Source organism: Pholcus phalangioides, unplaced genomic scaffold (genome assembly GCF_987345545.1).
Source record: "Pholcus phalangioides strain wild (caught in Gottingen) unplaced genomic scaffold, Ppha-v1.0 ptg000001l_1, whole genome shotgun sequence".
In the NCBI taxonomy this organism is placed as follows: domain Eukaryota; kingdom Metazoa; phylum Arthropoda; class Arachnida; order Araneae; family Pholcidae; genus Pholcus; species Pholcus phalangioides.
In genome coordinates, this window is record NW_028301594.1 from 25,493,150 (window position 1) to 25,513,962 (window position 20,813).

Below are 20,813 nucleotides of genomic sequence, written 5' to 3' on the forward strand. Positions count from 1 at the left end.
GTATATTGTGAACATATCAGAAATATGTTTAGACATATATTTTTATTAAGCAAAAATGAATAAATTCAATGATAATATGAAATACAAAAAAAAATGTGAATGCATTAAGAGTTCTTTGATATTATTTCAGTAATATAAGACACATGCTTATAAATTTGCATTGTAGTTGATTAATTTATGATAAAAACTTTTGTGTATTATTCTGTTTACTGCAAATTTAAGGCTATATTTGATAAAACCTTCCACAGAATTTTGCAAAAGTATAAAAAAAGAAATCTCTCATTTGAATCAACTACACTAGGCAAAAGTCACATCTGCATATATTGTGCTAAGTAAAAATATCAAGACTTTTGTCTTGCCATCACTGGTATAATGGTTATCATTACGATTAAGTATCAATTAAAGTTCCATACTTTGAGCCCTTTTTCCTTTTCAGCAACCATGTTTTTCACTATATTCAGGCAAGGATAAATGAAACTGAGCATCAGAGCAACAGGCAAGTAGAACTGCAACAAGGAGACAAATTTATCGTCGTCATAAGGTGGATAAGGGAAACGTTGCATCTTTAAATTCACTTTAGGGGTCTTATCTGCAAACGTTTTAGCTATGGAAAGAGCAACTGCATGCTGAATTGGGAGGAATTTCCTTTTGAAATAACCTAGAAACCCAAAATAAAATAACGTAAGTAGTAAAAATTCCGACATAAAAAATAAATGTTTTCTATTAATGATTATCATAATAATAAATAACTGAGACAAACGATTGAATAACTCACTGCCTCTTTCCCAATCACAGACTTCTAGACTTTCAAATTACGACTTATGAGACATAAGCTCATTAATGCAACATAGATAACTCATGATGATGCCAACCCATAGCCATAACTATGATTTTTTTTGTTTCTGCGTGTGTGTGTGGGGGGGGGGGACAAACTTGAGTTTGCATATTCTACCTCCACTGTGAAATTCTGTAATTAATTTTATAAAGTTTTTTTTTGTTCCTGGCTTGCATTTGCATCCCCTTTCAAGTCTGCCACCTGCCCCTTTGCCTAATTCTAGTTTCGGCCATTTGCCAACCACCTTTTTCCTGAAAAACTCTATTTCGAATTGACAACCTTCACGTGAACCTTATCAACCACTTTATCACTATGCATAGCATCAGTATCAATTTACTTATCAATCAATTTATTACGCATTATTATCTTCAAAATCAATTATTAACTGCTGGGTATTTTGTCGATACAATTCCAAAAGAATTAGCATGTTTGCATAATCATGAATACTGCAACTTCACATTTTACTCAAGTCGCACAAAGTATCCAAATCTTCATCTCAAAATATTTTTATACGTGCTTTGTTTTGTTTACGTGCATTAACCCCTCCTCCCAGTTGCAGCTCTGGCCTCTATTTAAGGGACAAAATGTTTGGTTTGGTGGTGGTGTACCTTATTGAGAGGTTGCATTGTGTACAAGGGCATTTATCAATCCTAATCGCGCGCGCGGGCAGATTGAATCAAAATATTTGAAGATACAGAAGATACCCTTTTTCAACGTTCAACGCTTTTTCACGGCCTAATAACAATTTTCCTCGTATAATAAAGTAGCATACAATACATATGGAATTTGAACATATGCACAGCAATAGGTTAAGAATATTCATATCAAAATAATAGTTGGATTAATAATTTAATTGATGTAATTACCAGGCATTCCCCCATAGATATCATCTTTTTCTCTTGGCCCCATTGCTGGTATGAAGGGAAACATGTATCTTGTACGCCAATCTTGAACTGGTTGAAATAAATTCAATTGGAATTGAAGTGCTTTCAATCTTATCTGCAACAAAAATAACTTTTATATATACTGTGTGAATTATATGTAGTGAAACTTTAGGTAATGAATGCCTCAGTTTAAGAAATTTTTGGCTAATGAAAGTTTTTTGCAATTTTTCTGTCTCAGCAATGAAAACAGATTTGGCTAATGAACATTTTTGTTGTTAGCACATGCTAATCTAACACAGCCATGCTGTGAGCTGAATATTTGCACCAATCATCATCAGAATAATGTCACCCAAGCCTGATTAATTCACAACTACATAGGAATCTTTTTCCAGATGTACCACCACTTCTCTGAAAATTTTGGAACCATTTCATGTAAAAACGAAACAATCAGCTAATAGAAAATGCATTAAATAGAAAGGGTCCATGTTTTCAAAGCATGTGATTTTTCAGTGCAAGACTCTTAACATCAAACTGAATAGTCTTATACATTCTAGGAGCTTAAATAACGTTACACACGCACGATCATGCGTGTGTATTACAATTATTGAATGGTTATTTGTTTTGTATTGCATCAATGTATGTACATATCAAATTTCATTAAAATCGGAACAGTAGTTCTAGAGATAATTGACCAAGTCTGCAAATTCTCTTAATTTCTTACACCAGTGTATTTAACTATGTACTTCAAAATCAAATACCAAACCTTGTATTTTATCTTCTCAACGCGGGATATATTTCCTTCAAATATTACAGCAGCATGTTGAAATCCTGTAGATGTGTTCAAGTAATAGTCGACTACTTCACCTTCAGTAGAAAAACCTATATAAAAAGTATTAGCATTACCTTCATACAATATGATACACCATTGTAGTTACCTTAAAAGCATGGTTACATAATCAAAAAATATTTTATTCAAGTACCTCTGATTCTAGGACTACCAAGTAGCTGGACAGTTTCATTCATAACCTTTTCAAGCATTGGATGCTCTGGTGCATACAGTAACTCCCATTCATTATCCATGTAAACCATGGAGTTTTCCACAGAGGGTAAGCTGAAGGATGGATAAATGGTTTCATGAGACACATATTCTGATGGCACCAGAGTTCTGACAGATACTAAAAGAATTGAAAATATGGCGGGGACTCCTAATTCGAACAATGTAACCCATGGATGGCGAAACTGAAGCTTGAAATCTTTAGAGACCAAGAGGAGGAACTGATGTAATTTCCCCATAATTTCAGGTATTTCTGCAACCTGTACATTGTAAAGAAAGTACATAGGCTTAGTATGAGTATTATACAATAAATACTAATAATACTTTATTTGCCTATGGGACCAGACATATGCAAGGATGATATACAGAGCTAAAATATACAAGTAATAGATTACAAAACATATAACATACACATGTTACAAATACAAATACAAATACAAATACAACGCCACAACAGGCAAATTGCCCAACGAGGTGGCTGACTCAAGAACATCATGGATCCCCGAGCCCTTTTTTACCCTACCTACGAGCCCTACCTACTACTGCTACACCACACATGCACCCCGCCCACAACCCCCCGCGGAACCCCCCAACGAATCGGTACATGCGGGAATGTGTGTGTACGTGTAGTGAAACCTGACGTGAAGTTTGTTCCTGTGTAATGCTTGTTATGTGTCGTGCTGCCATCTGCCACCAGTTTTTTTCTAACTATGAGTGAAGTGTTATGATTGAATGATTTATCGTTGTAGGACTGTTGCTCTCTGTGGCGAGACTTTTTAACGGGGAGATCGGCTCGCATTTGCGCCTTGAAGTTGGAAACCACAGAAAACCAACTTCAGCCGACCACCACTGTGGGGTTCGAACCCGGATCCTCGCATCGCGAGTCCGTCACTATAACCACTCGACCACCACAGTGGCCACAGTGGCCACAGTGTTATAACTGTAAATAGTATACACTCATAAAAAAAAAGAAAATCAATATAAAAAATTCAGAAACTTCACAACATCATTATAAAACAACACAATTTTCCAATTAAATTTTCAGAGAGTCCCAACATTTTCAAAAACAAAATTTTGCCTGGTGGGATTACAGAAAATACATGATTTTAGAAGCACAGCTCTGTGTAAATTGAACAATGAACAACATTCAAAAATAATATGGAATATGTCAAAAGAATAATCAAAGTTATAGTTACAGTTAGAGTGATTGTGGTCTGAACTTAATATGGCATATCTGCTTGGAACAATTTGAAAAATCAAGCATTTTCATGACATAGGTATATTATGAAGCAGAAAATTTTCTGATTTCAAACAAAAAAATATTTCATTGTAGTGAGGAGTATCTAGTTGATTTCAGAATTGATGAAAGATCATTTTCATTTGTTAGGTTTATGCATCATGAAATAATCTTAGAAAAATATTTCCAGAAATGCTGCTGGTGTGACCTCCAAATCCCAAATGAATGAGAGTCCAATTAAACAGAGCAAATTCAAAATATCAAAGGTCAAATTCAAAATATATAAAGGTATCTATTATGCGGGGGGCGCGGTAGCCCGGTCGATAAGATGCTCGCCTAAAGTACCAAAGGATGTTTAGAGGTGTCGCGAGTTCGATACCCAGTTCGTCCTTGTCAGAAAACTTTCCTGACACAGGGGTACAACAAAAAAAAACGGTGACTTGACCGCAGCAAAAATTGCTACCGCAGGGAGTCCCCCATCGAGGGGTTAGCGCACCAACCTCTCGATGAGTATGAAAAACAAGCCTGCCGTTCGGAATCGGCAATAAATTGTAGGTCCCGGTCTAATTAGCCCTCGTGTGCAGAAAATGATCGTGGTGCGACAAAAATGATCAAAAATGATCAAATGATCAAACTATTATGCGGGGGGGGGGGGGGGGAGAGGAGTGTTTTAAAAGGGCTTTGTAACAAATCTTGAGTCATCTGGAAGCATTAGAATTTTGTACCAGAAAAATATTTTTTAGAAGAGAAGTTGATATTAGGCATCTGGTGGATCCAAGTCTAAGAATATAGATGAGGAAATATCTGGACGATGTGAATAGCTCATGGAGAAACAAGTCTTGAACTTTTCCAATGTGTAACCAACGATCCAGTCAATAGATTGACACATCAAAATACAGAGCAAAGCATCTGTTCACAATGGAGACGATCTTCTGAAGACTTTCTGAAGACAACACTTCTAGCCGATGCCCAGCCAATATTGGTGATCTCAAATGACAAGATGGCCGGTGGAATCCCTGCAGCATCTGATCACAACATTTACATCACAATATCATCGACTGACCATCAGCTAAAAGACATGCTGCTCCAAATCACTTTGCGTTTGGACCACTTAGAAGTTCAGTCTCAGCTTTTATTGCCATTCCAGATCACAATCTTACAGCTGAAATCACGGTTTCATCAAAGATCATTGCGGGTTCCCGAACTTCATTCATCCCCACTTGCAGTCATTTAACATTAAAATAAGTCAGGCCATGTGTGTGTACATATGGTGGCCAATTCAGTGCACATATGCTCTAAGGGAAGGAAATGTTGTCACTCTGTAGCTTAATGGCATAGCACTTGCAGGAACTGTGAGAGGATGGTGGTTCGATTCCTCAAAGAGGCATGTGTTAATTTTCTTTCGAACTTCATCCATTTCCCCCACAGGTGCAGATCCAGGACGATATGACAAGAGGGGCAAATTGGGTAAGTTTGTTCGATTGTCCTATATTTTATGAAACACATAAATTTACCCATTTCATTTAGCTCTTGGAGGAAGTGGTCATTCCCATGGTCTTCCCCCAACCTCTGGATCCGCATCTGAGTGAAGGCAGACATTTCAGCTGCGAATGGAGCAAAGGTGGACATCTTCAGCTGCAAATGGAGTGAAGGTGGACATCTTCAGCTGAAAATGGAGCCGAGGCATATATTTTTATACATATATACAGATATCTTCAGCTGTGAATGAAGAGGAAGCAGATATCTTTAGCTGCAAACGAAGCCAAGACATCTTTAGCCGTGAATTGGTTTCTGTCAATTGTGCACTCATCTTACTCATGTCGTTACATCGGATCATCCCATATTTTTTATGGACAGACAAAAAATTCCCCCCCCCCCCCCCCACATTATTATTTGGATCTTGGGATGAATGATCGTCCACCCCCCTCTGGATCTACGCATGCATCTCCACTTGGTATTCAATATTTCGTACTTTGTATGAACAGCAAAGAAGAGATGACTTCTAATTTCTCTTGAGCGAAAAACACTGAGTTGTTATGGATGGATTGGGGGAGGGGACATTTCAAAGCAACTGTGTTTTTATTTTTGTAATAAATTGGCAACAAAGGAAATTCTCAAGATATTGACACTCATAATTTAATTACACGATAAATGAAATAGAAGTCATCATTAAATGTTCAAATTGTCAAGAGAGATAATTTGGGGTAACAAAAAGTGTTTATCCAAACTCACCTCGGCTTTAGAATTGCACTAAAAGGGCACAAAAAAAAAATGACTCAGCTTATTGACTTTATCACAAAAAGAAAAAAACCGATATGGCTACCAATTAGTTGGTCTTTTTTCCTTTCTATCTTTTTATCTCGGAGCGTTCCATTTATCCTCATCCACATGATGTCAACACGCATACACAGGACTGGGGGCGATTGTTTACAATTTGTGTGCATGACAACTTACAATTCAGGGCGGAGTTGCCAGATCCTTGAAAAACTTCCAGCGAAAATTATTTCCAAAAGTCGCTCCAAATACTTGTATATTTTATGGTCAGCTATGCATGTTAAGACTTCCATCATGGCGTTTGCTGTCATGTATTTAATAATCCAAGAACTTCATTGAAAGATCACGAACTGGAAGGATGATCCCGACACAAAGGATCACGAAAAAAAAAACCGGGACTTATACTGTCATCTATTATTCAAAAAAGCAAACGAAAATTTATCGACTGTCATCTAGGCTTATTATTTGTAAGCCATAGATGGCAGCAAATTCTGGAGAGGAGAACTTTTTTCACTACTATAATGTGTAAACTTTACTTATAGCTAAGCTGACCATATTTCCTCAAAAAAATACGGGACATTGGGATTCAAAATACGGGAACATACGGGACATCGCCAATTATTGCCAAAAATGACGCCAAAACCGAACAAAGTCGCCAAATATTGTTGAAATAATGGAGAAATCACAATGACGGGAAATGCAGCATTACTGCTAATTGCAGTGGATTAAAATGAATTCCACGAAAAAAAAAATTTCACTAAGACAAATGTGGGAGATTCATATACTCATTTATAGTTGTAGTTATCATAATATAATTTATAACTTGAAAATAATTTCAATCTTTGACTTCAATAAAGAATAAAAATTCAAGTAGACTTCGTGCAAAATACGGGAAAAACCGGGACACTTTTGCTAAAAAGTCGGGACAGCCAAAAAAACAGAAAATACCGGGACTGTCCCAGGAAATACGGGACGTATGGTCACCCTACTTATAGCTCAACTGGATATAAAAATTATCCAATGAGCGTCTACTTAATTACTTATCGTGTGGACACTTTCTAAGAACAATTGGTAACTTAAAATTTTACTCATTAATCACTTACCACGTGTAAACGGGCCTTATGTTTGGACGATGAATATCCAATAACTGAGCAAAAAGAGAAACTATTGGTGCCTCACTTATATTTCTCCTCGATGATTGGTGCAGGGCAACAAAATTTAGTGACCTCAACTTTAAACAGCAAAAATTCAAGGGTGACTAACCAAAAATACCTTGAAACCTATGGGGTCTTCAACGCATGGCCTACGGGCCACATTTGGCCCACAGAGCCTTTTGCATGGCCCACCGATCATTTTCAGAAAATGGGTGAAAACATTGAAAAACGATTAATTCTGGAATTAATGAAAGAAATAATTTCGGAATTGATGAAAGCTGGAATAAAAGAAACGGAATGATTTTCGAACAAATTGTGGAACTCAGAATTAATGAAAGAAATAATTTTTGAATTTTTGAAACAAATAATTTCATAATTTCGAATAGAAATTATTTCACAGCCATTGAGAGAATAATTGCATAATTATTGAAAAAAAGTTTCATTTCAGAATCATTTAAAGTGATTTCAGATTAACATTAATCTCAGAATTAATTAATTTCATCAGTAATTAATCAAAAATTTTCAGAAGCTGTGAAAAAAATTACTTCAGAATTAATAAAATTGATAATTAATAAAATAAGCAATTTCAGAATAAACGAAAGTCTTCAATTATTTTTGTCCCTGTTGGGGTCCTATTGGCGCTTCTATTAAGATGTCGCTAAGTTACACGAATTGGTGGCCTGCGGGATTCGTGAGAAGTTTCAATGTGGCCCACCGCGTCTGAAAGGTTGAAAACCCCTGCTATGTAGCGAGAGAGGGCACAGACGGAAGCAGACTCTAAAGTCTGCGGGGGGGGGGGGGGCATGATGATAATGATGATGTCGATCACATGGAAATTATGTATAGATAACCTGTATACGCATCATTTGTGCTGGGGGGAGGACAATGCACTCATGCCTCCTTTGCGGTCTCATATGCCTTCTTTGCGGTAGAAAGATTTCTAAACTCCTTAAAGGCCTTTTTACGCTTGAGGAAACCGGGCCTTAAAATTATTTAGAATCTTTTTTAACCTCTATATAAAACATTTTCGCAATTTTCCAATAAATTCTTATGCCTTTAATTTATTTTATTATGCCTTTTTGCTTTGCTTTAATTTGTTGTGCTTTTTCATTATTTGGCATGGGTGGAGATATGGGGGGTCAATAACCCCCCCCCCCATAACAGGAGGTCATATTTTTTTTCTTCCCAAGAAGTGGGAGGGTATTACCTTCTTTACTGTAAAAATACACCAATCTCGGCTCAAGGGTAAAGGGGGGTTAACAATTGGTACGTGAGAAACGGGTAAGTGATTAAATTTAATCATGCTCTACATGGGTGCGGCTGACAGGGCTTTAGTCCGGGGGGTCAGTGGATTTGTTTTTTTTTCTTTCAAACCCAGCACACAGGTCTATTGCCATCTATGGGCAATTTACTACCTTGTCAGATGTGCTGGAAGTGTAAGTGTGTGTGTGTGTGTGTGTGTGTGTGTGTGTGTGTGTGTGTGTGTGTGTGTGTGTGTGTGTGTACCTTACAGTCTCTGAGTGCGTATATAGTGTTGTGTCTGATTTTTCAGTGCTGCCATCTATATTTCAGAAGTGGAGTGGGTGAAGTATAATGATTGAATTACATTTGTACCATTTGTAGGTTTGTTGTCCTGTATGGTGAGACTTTTTTAAAGGGAAGTTAGATTGCCGTCGAAAGGAGTGGCACAGTGCTTGGGCTGGCCACGCGCAAAAGATGGGCTCAGCCGAGCCAACCAGCCAGAGTGACGTGGCTAGCCCGGGTGCTGGGCCACATCTCTCCTCTCGGCGACAATCTATGGGTGGTTGGCGGTTGCTCGGTTGAGCCCATATTTTGCGTGCGGCCAGCCACGAGTGCTGGGCCACTTTTCTCCGGAGGCAGTCTATGGCTGGTTGGCTCGAGTGAGCCCGAGGCGTTTCTGGTGCTTCAAAGAGTAAACAAGTGAGAAGTTGAATTTTTTTTGCCTTTATTTGACTGGGATAAAATACTGAAAAATGTCTCTCCACAGAGAGAAAGCAGATCTTCAACATGATACTGACATAACACGAAAATTCAAGAATTTACCATTCTTACTTCAGAACATGAAACACAGATGGCAGCAACAGCAAGAACACGAAATAAACACAACTCTAACAACATAAATACATTAGGGGGCTATGCATATACATGCACTCACACAATGCGTTCCGACATGTACCGACTCTGTAGAAATTCCGCAAAGGAATGTGTACGAGGTGCATTTATGGTTAAGTGACGGGATGTCTTTTAAACCTCGACACACTGTTGGTCTGGTAACTAAAGCTGAAAAAACCTTTACCCAAATAGTCTATCGTGTGGGATTTATTTATTATAACGATTCATTTACATCTTGCGCATACTTCCTGAGATATAACGTGCGAAAAAGTGCGAAAATGTGCCGCAAGCCCGGTATTCATAAAAGTGGAAGTATTAGCGTTATGCGTTCGTGTGAGCATCGTTATGGACATACATGCCCTCTACATCCTGAAGCAGGACCCTCGACGGGCGCCTAGGCTAGATTTTTCATTGGCCTTCTATAGTGAACTTACAGTGTGAAAAGATAAAAAAAAAAGGGTAAGAATCGTATCGTGCCTCCGGGTCAAAGCCGGATTAACCATTAGGCAAAATAGCACGTGCTTAAGGCATCGGGCACAACAAAAAATGATCAACTAGTACATTTTTTTTGAATGTACAATTTTTCCCCAGCATCAGCCACCTGGCAAAAAATTCTGCAATTTTAAGAGCATTTGACTGTGTAAAGCTGAAAATGTTTATCAAAAGTTTGACCAGGGGCTCAACTAAGGCAGAGCAGGAGTGTGGGTCTGCTTGTTGCGCCCTGAGGGTGACACGAGGCAGAGGAAACTAATAATATTGCAAATAAGAACTCGCGTAAATGCCCAGTTTTTGGATTGAGATTTTATACAATTTCCATAAAGTGAGACCAGAGCCATCTCAACTGCATAGGCCCCCCGGGCCTATGCCGATTTTTCTTAGGCTCCCCCTCTACCTAGTTAAAAATATCTGCCTACCAATTTGCACATACATACTCTCTCAAAAATTTTAATGAGATCATATTGTCAAGAAGTCTTTTCCCGGCACTTCAGTCTCCCGAATCGAGGCATCATTGACCACGGGTAAAAGGATTTTTCTGAAGCCCCCTTTCCCCCACATAAAAATACCTGCTTATACCGATTTGAATTCTTACTCTCGAAAATTTTAAACAGATCTAATTCACACGAGGGTCCCAGGCGATGCATTAAGGGATAAGAGTGTGTTAAGGTTAAGTGAGATGGGGATGCAGCAAAATCACTCGAGTGCTTAGGACCTTCATATGTCTTTATCCCGCCCTGCCCCGGGTTGAAGCCCTGTCAGTGGGGACTCAGGATCATACCCCACTGACGGCATAGTGTTGATCTGCTGAAGTTGGTTTTCTCTGGTTTTCCGACTTTGAGGTGTGAGCCGATCTCCCATATAAAAAAAGTCTCTCCGCAGAGACAGTCCCATCAATAGGGCCTACAACCAGTGACGTCTTAACGCATGGAGAAGAGGAGCCTCAGAAAAATGAGATCCGGTTGAAATTTTCTACGATTTATCAGGTAGAGCCTCCAAAAAACCACTTGGCCCGCGGGTCCATGATGCTCTTAAGACGGCCCTGCCTACAGCATTTAGAAAATTCACGCGTGACAACAAAACAAAAAGCCAATTTGCCCGCTTTTGAATTCGGAAGGCAGATGGCGCTTTACTTGACAAGCAACACATAACAAGCATTCCACAGAAAAACTTCATTTTAAGTTCACATCATATACACGCACATTTCGACACGTACCCATTCGTTAGAAATTACTTAGGAGAATATGGATTAGTTGCATGCGCAAGTTAGTAGTAGTAGTGGAAGTAATAACATTAGTGTGGTGTCGTTGAATTTGCCTCGAAAATATCTATCGGAAGACACAAAATAAACGTTTACAGACTTCATATACGTTTTCAGATACGATAATGAAAAATACAGTACACTCTTGACTATCCGGCCTAATGTGGCGGAAGGGTGGGCCGAATAACAGAAATGCCGGATAGGCCGCTGTTCTAAATGCTCACTACTTAACCCCCCCCCCCTGTCACATACCATCAAAAACACCCTTTTTATACGAAAAACCCGCTCTTATTCATATTTTCCGACCTCTAACTATAGGCGAGAAATTTATAAATGCTCATTACGCACTAAACTGTACTATTACAGAATAAATGATCCAAGAATAAACATGTTGGACGTATTTTAGGGGATATATATATGATTTTATATACTTGATTGCAGGAAACAAAATCATGCATACTGCACAGTATGAATACATACGCGTTTTAAATAAACAAAACATTAACATAAAACGTAGGCTTAGTTCTTAAGAAAACTATTTGAACTTACAGTATTTCACTGTGGATTGATGAATGACTACGCAAATGTCAAAGGTCTTACGCAAAAAGGCCTCAGATGAAAGAGTCAAAACTTACAGTATTTAGTTTTGACTCTTCTTCCAGGTTCTTCCTTTTAGCTGTGTTCAGTGACGCAATGTCCCTCTGCTTGCTCTCTAACCAGCGCAAAAACCGGTTATGAGGTGTGTTTAGCTCCGCGAACGAGATTTTAACGGCCGATTTCGCGTGGCCACACCCTAAAACAGGTTTATGCGCAGTTTTGGAATCACGGAGAATTATTATGCATGCATTTTTAACTTGACTGGATAGTTGACTGTCCGCCGTATTTCGTTACGAAAATTTCCAGATATGAAGCCGGTTCGCACACAGGTGTTTTTGAAAACGTATTCTCACACGTCAAAAAGAAAGAAAGAAAAAAATAATTATCACCTTTTCCGATAGGTGTAATGTCAATTCAGCGCACTCAGATCACTTCGGGATGTTTCAAGGAGTTCAACGGATTTTTTATTGCCATTCCGTTACAAACACTCGATATTTCCATTTTTCGTGTCTCAAGTTATTCACTTGGACAAAAAAATTCGAAAATATTTGGACACCTGCATAAGACTGTACTCAAAGACATCACCACCATAGTCACATCATAAGCATTTTTATCTCTCGAGATAATTTTTTTATTTTTATTTGCGAGGACATAAGCGTTTCGAACACTGGATATTTGAATGTTTTCATGTAAAGAAGAAGAAAAAATCTTAATCTAAGTTTTTGTTATACGTTTTGAATAAGCAGCTGATAGTGAAAAACATGAGAATTAAGTACAGAAATACAAACAATGAAGAGCGTAACAAACAAAAAACCTTCTGAGGTAGCTCATAAAAAATGATAGATTCAAGGCCGCAACAATTTCTTTGCACCAAAAATGTTGAAGACCTCATTTGCCATGATTTTATACACTTTGGGGGGGGGGGGGGAGAAGAATCGGCATTTATTAATTCAGAATATACAGAAATAATGAGAAATATCTATACAAAAAATTTGAAACGTACAATCAAATGTAAATTTACACAAAAACTGAAAATTCAGCCATCTCTGAATTAAATTTTAAACTATATATATATATATATATATATAAAGAGAGGAATAATTCCCGAAACTAATGAAAACTTTAGAATTGATAAATTCAAAATAATTGAAGTAAATAATTCCAGCGCGTATAAAAATTTAGAATTAATATGAAAGAATTAATATTCCATAAACTTCTAAAATATTATTTATAAAATCTGGCAAATATTATAAAATTATATTACAAATGATGAAATATTATTTATAACTAACCTCGAAAATGATAAAATTACATTATAAATTATTAAATATTATTTATAACTCATGCCACGTATTATACAATTATTTTATAAATTACTAAATATTGTTTATAGCTAATCTCGTACATTACAAAATTGTATTTTGTAAAATATCAAATATTGCTTATAACTAATTTCGCACGTATATTATATAAAATTGCATTAAAAATTACTAAACACTGTTCATAAATAATCTCGCATGTTATAAAATTATATTATGAATTACCAACATTGTTTATTAATGGTCTCGGATATTATAGAACATTACGTTATAAATTATCAAATATTGTTTGTAAATAATCTCTATTGAACTCGGCTTGGCGAGATAAAAAAAAATGCTATAGAAAGTCTGCTAAAACTTATTTCATGGAAAAAAAATAAAATTTTTGGCAAATAAACGTGAGATGAATATTGATAGTCATTCTCATTTTTACACAATTTATAAATTATACAAGTTACCTTTATTCCTGATTCTAGAAAAGATTCGAAATTAAAGCAATCTTCGTTTAAAAAAAAAACCCGGTTCATTTTATAGAAAAAAGTCGGGAAGGGCAAAATATGGAAATGTTTAGCATAATGGTCATGTCAATGAGAGGGTCGGAACGCTATATACATGTAATGAATCTTTTTTTCAACACGTGAGGTATAAATAGACCAACAGACGAACATTCCCTGAATGAGATTAGCTCTAACCTTAGGAACTACTTGGGAAAACATAATCGAAACGGACACAAAAGTGACGAAAAATTTGTCGTTATATTCAATGTGGTTGCTTTTCATCGATATTATAAGCAAGATTAATTGATATTATTCGCTAAGGGAATCAGTCCTGTATATGTAATATGTAATATAACATGTAACTGTATATGTATACCGAAATTTTTCACTGTGAAGCTCACTGGCATTATTGTTTGTGTACTAAAATGAATCAAACGGAGGAAAGAACTTGAAAAAAAATTAAAACAAAAAATATATATTTTTATATATACACGCACACACGGTATAACTTCTCTTTTACGGATACCGATGGGACAAAAAAATTTGTCCGTAAAGGAGGGATGACCTTTAATCAGGGATTTGAAGTGCATACTTTTATTATACAACGGGGAAATATTATTTAGCCGTAAAAGAGGGTGACCGAGATATATATATATATATATATTTATTTATTTCCGTCTTTTTTTTAACAAACTTTTCCGATGAATGAAGAACGAAATCTGAATGGCTAACGTTCCTTACGGATCTTAACGTACTTCTAGCAATCTTAATGAATGAAAGAATAAAATAACGCCTTACGAAAAATATGGAGTGAATACCGTATTTGCCAGGCTTATAATACGCGTTAATTTTGACGGTATGATGAAAGTATGATATTACGGTCATATGCCATGTTCAATGGATTATTGCATATGTTTGCATGATCCGCCAGAAAATACGATACTTTGCTCTGTTTCCGTTGACAGATTAACATTAGATCCGAGAAAAGAAGCAGTAAAGAGAAAGATAATAGTCTCGTTCGATCTTTCAAATTCATTCGAGGCGGTTTACAGTCCAGGTGAAAACTTCTGATAGCTGGATGTCTACACGAAATGTTTGGCTTCCTATGTGTAAACAGCATGTTTTCGAGATGAGTTCAAATCTCCTGGAATCATATGCGCCAAAAAATAATTACTTTTCCGACTCCATATCAAAGCATTAATCTCCGCTTTCGATAGTTTTAACTGTTCTTTAAGAATGTTTTTTTTTAAATCATTAAATTTTCAAATTTCATACTGTACGTTCACAGTTATTATTCACTAATGTTAACCCTTACAGCGGCAATTCCAAGATATCTCGTCTAACTTCCTCTGCTTTATTTCGGCAATCAAGAATTTTCAATCAACAAATTTCATTATTTTTGGTTTCTTTTTACACAATAAATTCACTATAGAGGGAACCCATCAAAGATCTCAACTTAGGAAATAGAGTAGGAGCCAGGATGCCCAGTGAATTTAGAGATCCAGATTAAAAGATGTGGGGGAAACAATGGCTTTATAGGCTCAGATTTAAGAAGTGGGGTGTTATGAAGAAAACTCTCTCCCGGATCACAGAATGGGAACCGTCATGCCGTGACATCAATCATACTGTAAGACAGGGAAGAACCCGCAATAAACCATATCGTCGTTCTAATGCAGGAGAAATTTAGCCCTTTGTTCGTAATACATCACTGAAATCTGCGTTCGTCGAAGTAAATTATGCTACCCCCCCCCCCCATGCTTCTCCACAGCAAAACCTTCTGTTATCAAACAATTACAACGAAATAAAATACTTCGGCGATATACCGGGGCACAATGGTTTATCAGAAATCTTGACATAATGTTCATAACAGTTGTGTGTTTTATTTGATAGGTGGCAGAAGGGGGTTCTAGTTTAATGATATTTTCCACGAAGCGATTCTTTGTTACACTAGTCTGGGAGCCACAGTTTTGATTAGGGAAAGGTTCGCTGCCGGTGAAAAAAGTTTAAGAACCCCTGCAGTAAGTTCACACCATAACAAATCGTATGAACTAAGGTGTTTGTAATAATTAGTTAATTAATGATTATATAAATCAGTGTGATTAATGCAGCAATTAATTGTTTATTTTTATGGTCTTAATTTCAATATGCGGGACTGAACTGTCACGAAGGTTGAAAACTTTGCACCACACTTAAAATACAATAACTCAACCTCTTGAATTTATTAAACCCCCCACCTTTCGGGGCTCCAAAAAATACTTAAGCAGCTGCTCCTCCTTTCCACGGTAATCCTTAGTAAAAGGCGAAAGATTAGCTCTAGATGTTTGAAGAGAATAATAATAAGAGAAGTTTACATTTTGTGTTAAAAAATTTTTCCTTGGTATCTTACAGAAAAAACTCATTTGCACAAGATGATCACAAAAATGAAATGAGAGAATTTTTAATTTTGACATTTGCTCACTAGATGGCAGCACGCAAAAATAATTAGCCAAAATACTGTATACCGAATACTATCATATCATACTGTATTATTAAGGCCCGAGATACACATGCTACTTAGCAGAACGAAAGCACGCTACTTTCGAGCAAACGCAACCAATAACCTTATGGCCCGCGATGCACATGATGCTAAAAAAAAGCTTGCTCAATTGCTACTAGGTAGCGTGCTCGTCTGAGGACCCTAGAAAAAATATCGTAGTAGAGGAATTATTGTTATACCGAGAACAGTGGCGGATTACCGCACAGGCGCATGAGGCGCGCGCCTGGGGCCTCGGCAGAGCGGGAGGGCCTCCAAATAGTTGTGTGCTTCATCCTACATATGAATTTACATGCGCATCAACAAATCTCTTGAACTAAGTACAGTATCTGCTCTCCCTTTTTTTTTTTAATCGCAATTTTTTTTTTTTTTATGTATACTGTACGTATTATGTATACTGTAGGAATAAAAACGGGAACTGAAAGAAAAGAACAATCTACAAGACGCAGCTCTCAAGGGCCAGTTCTTCCCCGACAAAGGCTGCCGGCACACTACGGTTCGGCAGGCGCGGTTGATCTTATCAGCAACCGTGGAATTTCGCGTGAAACACACACTGCTGTTAGCAACCGGGGTTTTTTTATTTTTTAATGTCACGTGACATCTCGGGATTGACCAAATTATTTTCGCCAAGCTGAAGTTGGCTCCAGTTAGCATGCAAATTCGTGATCATAAGCTGCATTGCAGTATAACCCCCTCTTAACGGATAGTTCCTCTTTTACGGACAAATAATAATTTACAGTTGTATAATATATAAAAGTATGAATTTCAAACCTCTTTTTAACGGTCACCCATTTTACATGTATTTAATTTTTTTGTCCTGTCCGTGTTCACAAAAAAGAGGGGTTTTACTGTATATACTAATAAAAATATTCATGTAATGGAATTTAATTTTCTGTAACAATATTTGCCGTTTGAAATTAATTCAAAGTTGAAGAAAGACAACCTACAAGTTGACCCATTTTTGATGCTTTTACGATTCGTGACCAAATCGCACAAATTTTTTTATATATCACGACTGGAATCATCATAATTTATTTAAATAACATATATTATAAAAAAACTATTCAAATAACATATTTTTGTCATATAAAGCTGGTCTTTTTTCAACAGCGCTTATGATTTTTTTCGGAATAACTATCGCTAGCCATTAACGAATCAGAATCTGCTGAAGACATGGTGGCACAAAAAAATTTCGTTGACACAGCTGACTAATGGAACTGGTAAATAAGAAATGAGATGGATAAAATATGATTAGTAATGTACTGCAACACTGTGCAAGCGCCCTCACGCGTTCTAATAATAATCGTAGCTGCGGCTTCAGATTGGCTTACTGATACCAAAACCTTTCTGAAGTGGACACCTCTACGGTTCCATTACAATTAAATTAAGCCGTTCGGTATTGCCGACATTCTGTGTTGTAGGATTATGACGGTGGCTTTCAAAGTTGCCCCATGTAGGAGATGTCCGAGTTGACAGGTTCCACGAAATTTGTTTTATGTTTCGCGAAGTCCCTTTTTTAAAAAGACCATTCGTTTTCCCAAGGGCGTGCATGGAAGGCTAGTCAATTGGGCTTAAATGGAAGTACAGTATCTAAATTTTATTACTATTCCCAACAGGTCTATTGCCCTTAAAATAGATAATGGTTTTTCTTATAATTCTCAGAAATCCGGATGAAGGCAAACAAACTGGAAAACGGTTACCGACTGGTATACCCGTTTGGAAGACCTTGGCAGGGGTTCTTGAAACTTTTGCCACTCGCGGCTTCTTCGGCCTGCTCGTAAGAATAGCAAGAGCCATTCCAAAGCACTGCAGGGGTTCACGACAATGCAAAGTCGTCGTGACGTCCTTCCGAGCGATAATGCCGAACATTCCCAGAAAAAGCGACCCACACCTCGAGAACTTCTGTTTTGGGTTTGGGGTGTACATCAGAAAGAAGGGGGGGGGGGGAGGGACTACTTTGCGAACTCAGCGAAGCTGTTCGTGGGACCAAGGCCATCTTAAAGCCACCCATATTCGCGTGGCCCTGTGCTTCTTGTTCACATAGGGCCTACATGACCAGATGTAGTATAATGGTTTAGAGCAGGCATCTTCAACCTGTTGCTCGCGAGCACCACGGTGCTACCTGAAGCAACTGGAGTTCTCGAAGCTCCTGTCCAATAATTGCTTGCTAGAATTCGATCGACGTTTCAATCAAATTACCTCGTTCAAATTGCATTCGAGGATTAAAATCATCCTAGTTTTTCATGCATACGTATGATCAAACTTGTAAGGGTGCTCTCCTTTCGATGATGGGTACAGCCAGTGCTCACAACTAGAAAAAGGTTGAGGACCTCCGGTTTAGAGTGTAAATAATTACATAATGGGTGATTACAGTTTAAGTTCTCGTACTTCGAGTAGTTTTTCCTCAAAAACTGCTTAACCGAGTACATCCAAATTTTCAGGATATCTCAATGAGACCATGGGGAGATTTATGAAGTAAAACAAATACAGTCTATCCCCATTTTAACGAATACCGTTACAGTGAAAATCTCGTTCTAACGAAAACTTTTCTAACCTCCCACAACAGTTTACATAGGCACAACGGCAACAACCTGGAATTCCTTTACAAGGAAACTTCGTTGTAACGAAGTGATTTCTCCGGTCTCTTGGAAGTTTGCTATAATGGGATTAAGCTGCAGTTCAATTTTCGACCAGCAAGTGAAACAGTGCCCCACCCGGGGTAGAAGGTCCTGGGGAAAGATGGGGGGGGGGGCAGCACGAGAAGGAAATACGGTACAAAGTGCCATTAGCTCACAAAAAAATTGGCAACCACTGGAACATATGATATTTTCGTTTAATGTAATTTTTTTTTAAATTTATTCAATCACACATGATACGGTATAACGCTATATAATAATATTAAGAACATCCATCAACGAAGGATTAGTAAATTCGTTGTGATGAACCGTGGTAACGAAAAACGTCATAAAAAACTTCTTCGTTTACCATTTCTCCCGATCATTTATCAGATGATTTTTTCCAGATGATGCGATGACACGAAGGGAACGTAATGTCCTTATACGAAATTATTTACATGCTTCACACTAAATCCGTTTCCAGACACACATTTATGGCTTCGCCACGTGCTGGCTATTCGAATTGCTCTGCCCCCATTCACGTTATAATTTAAAGTTCTTGACCACGAATTACTCAAATTTGCCGCCCCTCTGAACTTGCTACCCCGGCCCGCTTAACACCCTGTACATACGGCATCAGGGCCGCAACTAGAGAGGAGCAGATGGGACTGTTCCTTAAGAGTATTATGGGGCCCCCCGGACCAAGTAGTTTTTAGGAGGCCCTACATGGTAAATCCTTGAAACTTTCAATCGTATCTCATTTTTGGGAGGCCCCTCTTCTCTTGAGGCACCCGGGCCGTGCTCGGGTGGGCCCATGCGTTAAGACGGCACTGACTGATGCCCCCGAACTCCGAGCCAGACAGGAGCGCAAATGTTAACCCTTCATCTCTCCTTCAATATTAAAAGGGGGCGCCAAAATGCGTGCTTGCCCCGGCTGACCACGCATGTCGTTGTGGCCCTGTTCATCAGTATGTATGTTGCAAGGTTTAAGGTGCATACAGGGCCGCAGCTGGATACTTTTTTAACTGGAGCTAGCAAGCTTTTGGCGTCCCGTATAAGGAAAGGTTAGAAGGAGTGGTGTTAAAGGGGCAATTCGGCGCCCAAGGGCGTAGCGAGGGGGAGGGGGACTTGGGGGTCTGCCCCCCCCCGAAATGTGAGAAAATTACCGAAAAAAGGGAAAAAGATGGCCAAATCCATTGTTCTGTCACTTTGGTCCCCCCCCCCGAACGAAATTTCTGGCTACGCCCCTGTCGGCGCCCCCTCTAGTTCAGCACTCGATACAGTGTGCCCGCTCTCCCTAGTTGCGACTTTGTGTGTGTGTATGTAAATTAAAAACTGCTTGAAAAGAACGGTAGGTGTGAAAATTGTTTTAGTGCACTCTTCGATATTACCCGCATACAACGTTTTGTCTAAATCAGCGGTTCTCAATCTTTTTTGACCCACGGAGCCCTTTCCAGTATATAATTTCTATGGCGGAGCCCCGTAGGCCTATTTTTTATTTATTCATCAAAGTTACTGATTTATTTTGTAACTTTTGGAAGAGGTAACTAATTGGTTTTTTGCTAAAACTTTATAATCGGGATCCAATGCATTTCATTCAAGTGTTCTAAAATATACATCTCGGTTTTAGCGTAATCACGTTAGTTTATGAATGTCATTATAACCGAGTTTCAATGTATGCTCATGTAGGAAAGCAAAAAAATTTCACTAGTTAGAAAAATTTAAATTTTTTCTTCATTGGTTTTTTTTATTGTTATCAGTGCAAAAGCGCCAAACAAAGAATTAGTTTCCGTCGCATGGAACTTCACCATACAGTTCCTCGAATTTGTCTTCTCCTCTCATTTTTTTATGGCAGCCTGAGAAGGAGAGCAATTCCTTTGTCCAGTGCATCCGAAATCCCATCACCCTCCTTGTCAAACCACTTA

The 20,813-nt window shown here is 37.9% G+C and overlaps 1 protein-coding gene and 1 non-coding gene across 3 annotated transcripts in view; both read right to left on the reverse strand.

The window, feature by feature from the left end:
• Positions 1–6,468, reverse strand: part of LOC149090184 (phospholipid-transporting ATPase ABCA3-like) — a 48,819-nt gene extending 42,351 nt beyond the window's left edge. Inside the window, exons 1-5 of one of the 2 annotated variants that reach the window (XM_089232520.1) lie at positions 6,243–6,468; positions 2,700–3,033; positions 2,483–2,598; positions 1,702–1,834; positions 414–658 (exon numbers count right to left, since the gene is read on the reverse strand). In XM_089232520.1, the coding sequence (XP_089088646.1) occupies positions 414–658; positions 1,702–1,834; positions 2,483–2,598; positions 2,700–3,012 (807 nt within the window). In that variant the 5' untranslated portion in view covers positions 3,013–3,033; positions 6,243–6,468. The remainder of the gene's footprint in view (positions 1–413; positions 659–1,701; positions 1,835–2,482; positions 2,599–2,699; positions 3,034–6,242) is intronic. The other variant, XM_089232529.1, reaches the window with a different exon arrangement.
• Positions 6,469–15,964: 9,496 nt separating this feature from the next.
• LOC149090185 (U5 spliceosomal RNA) lies at positions 15,965–16,078 on the reverse strand. Its single transcript, XR_016193206.1, has one exon. It is a non-coding gene; the product is annotated as a U5 spliceosomal RNA (small nuclear RNA).
• Positions 16,079–20,813: the final 4,735 nt, after the last annotated feature.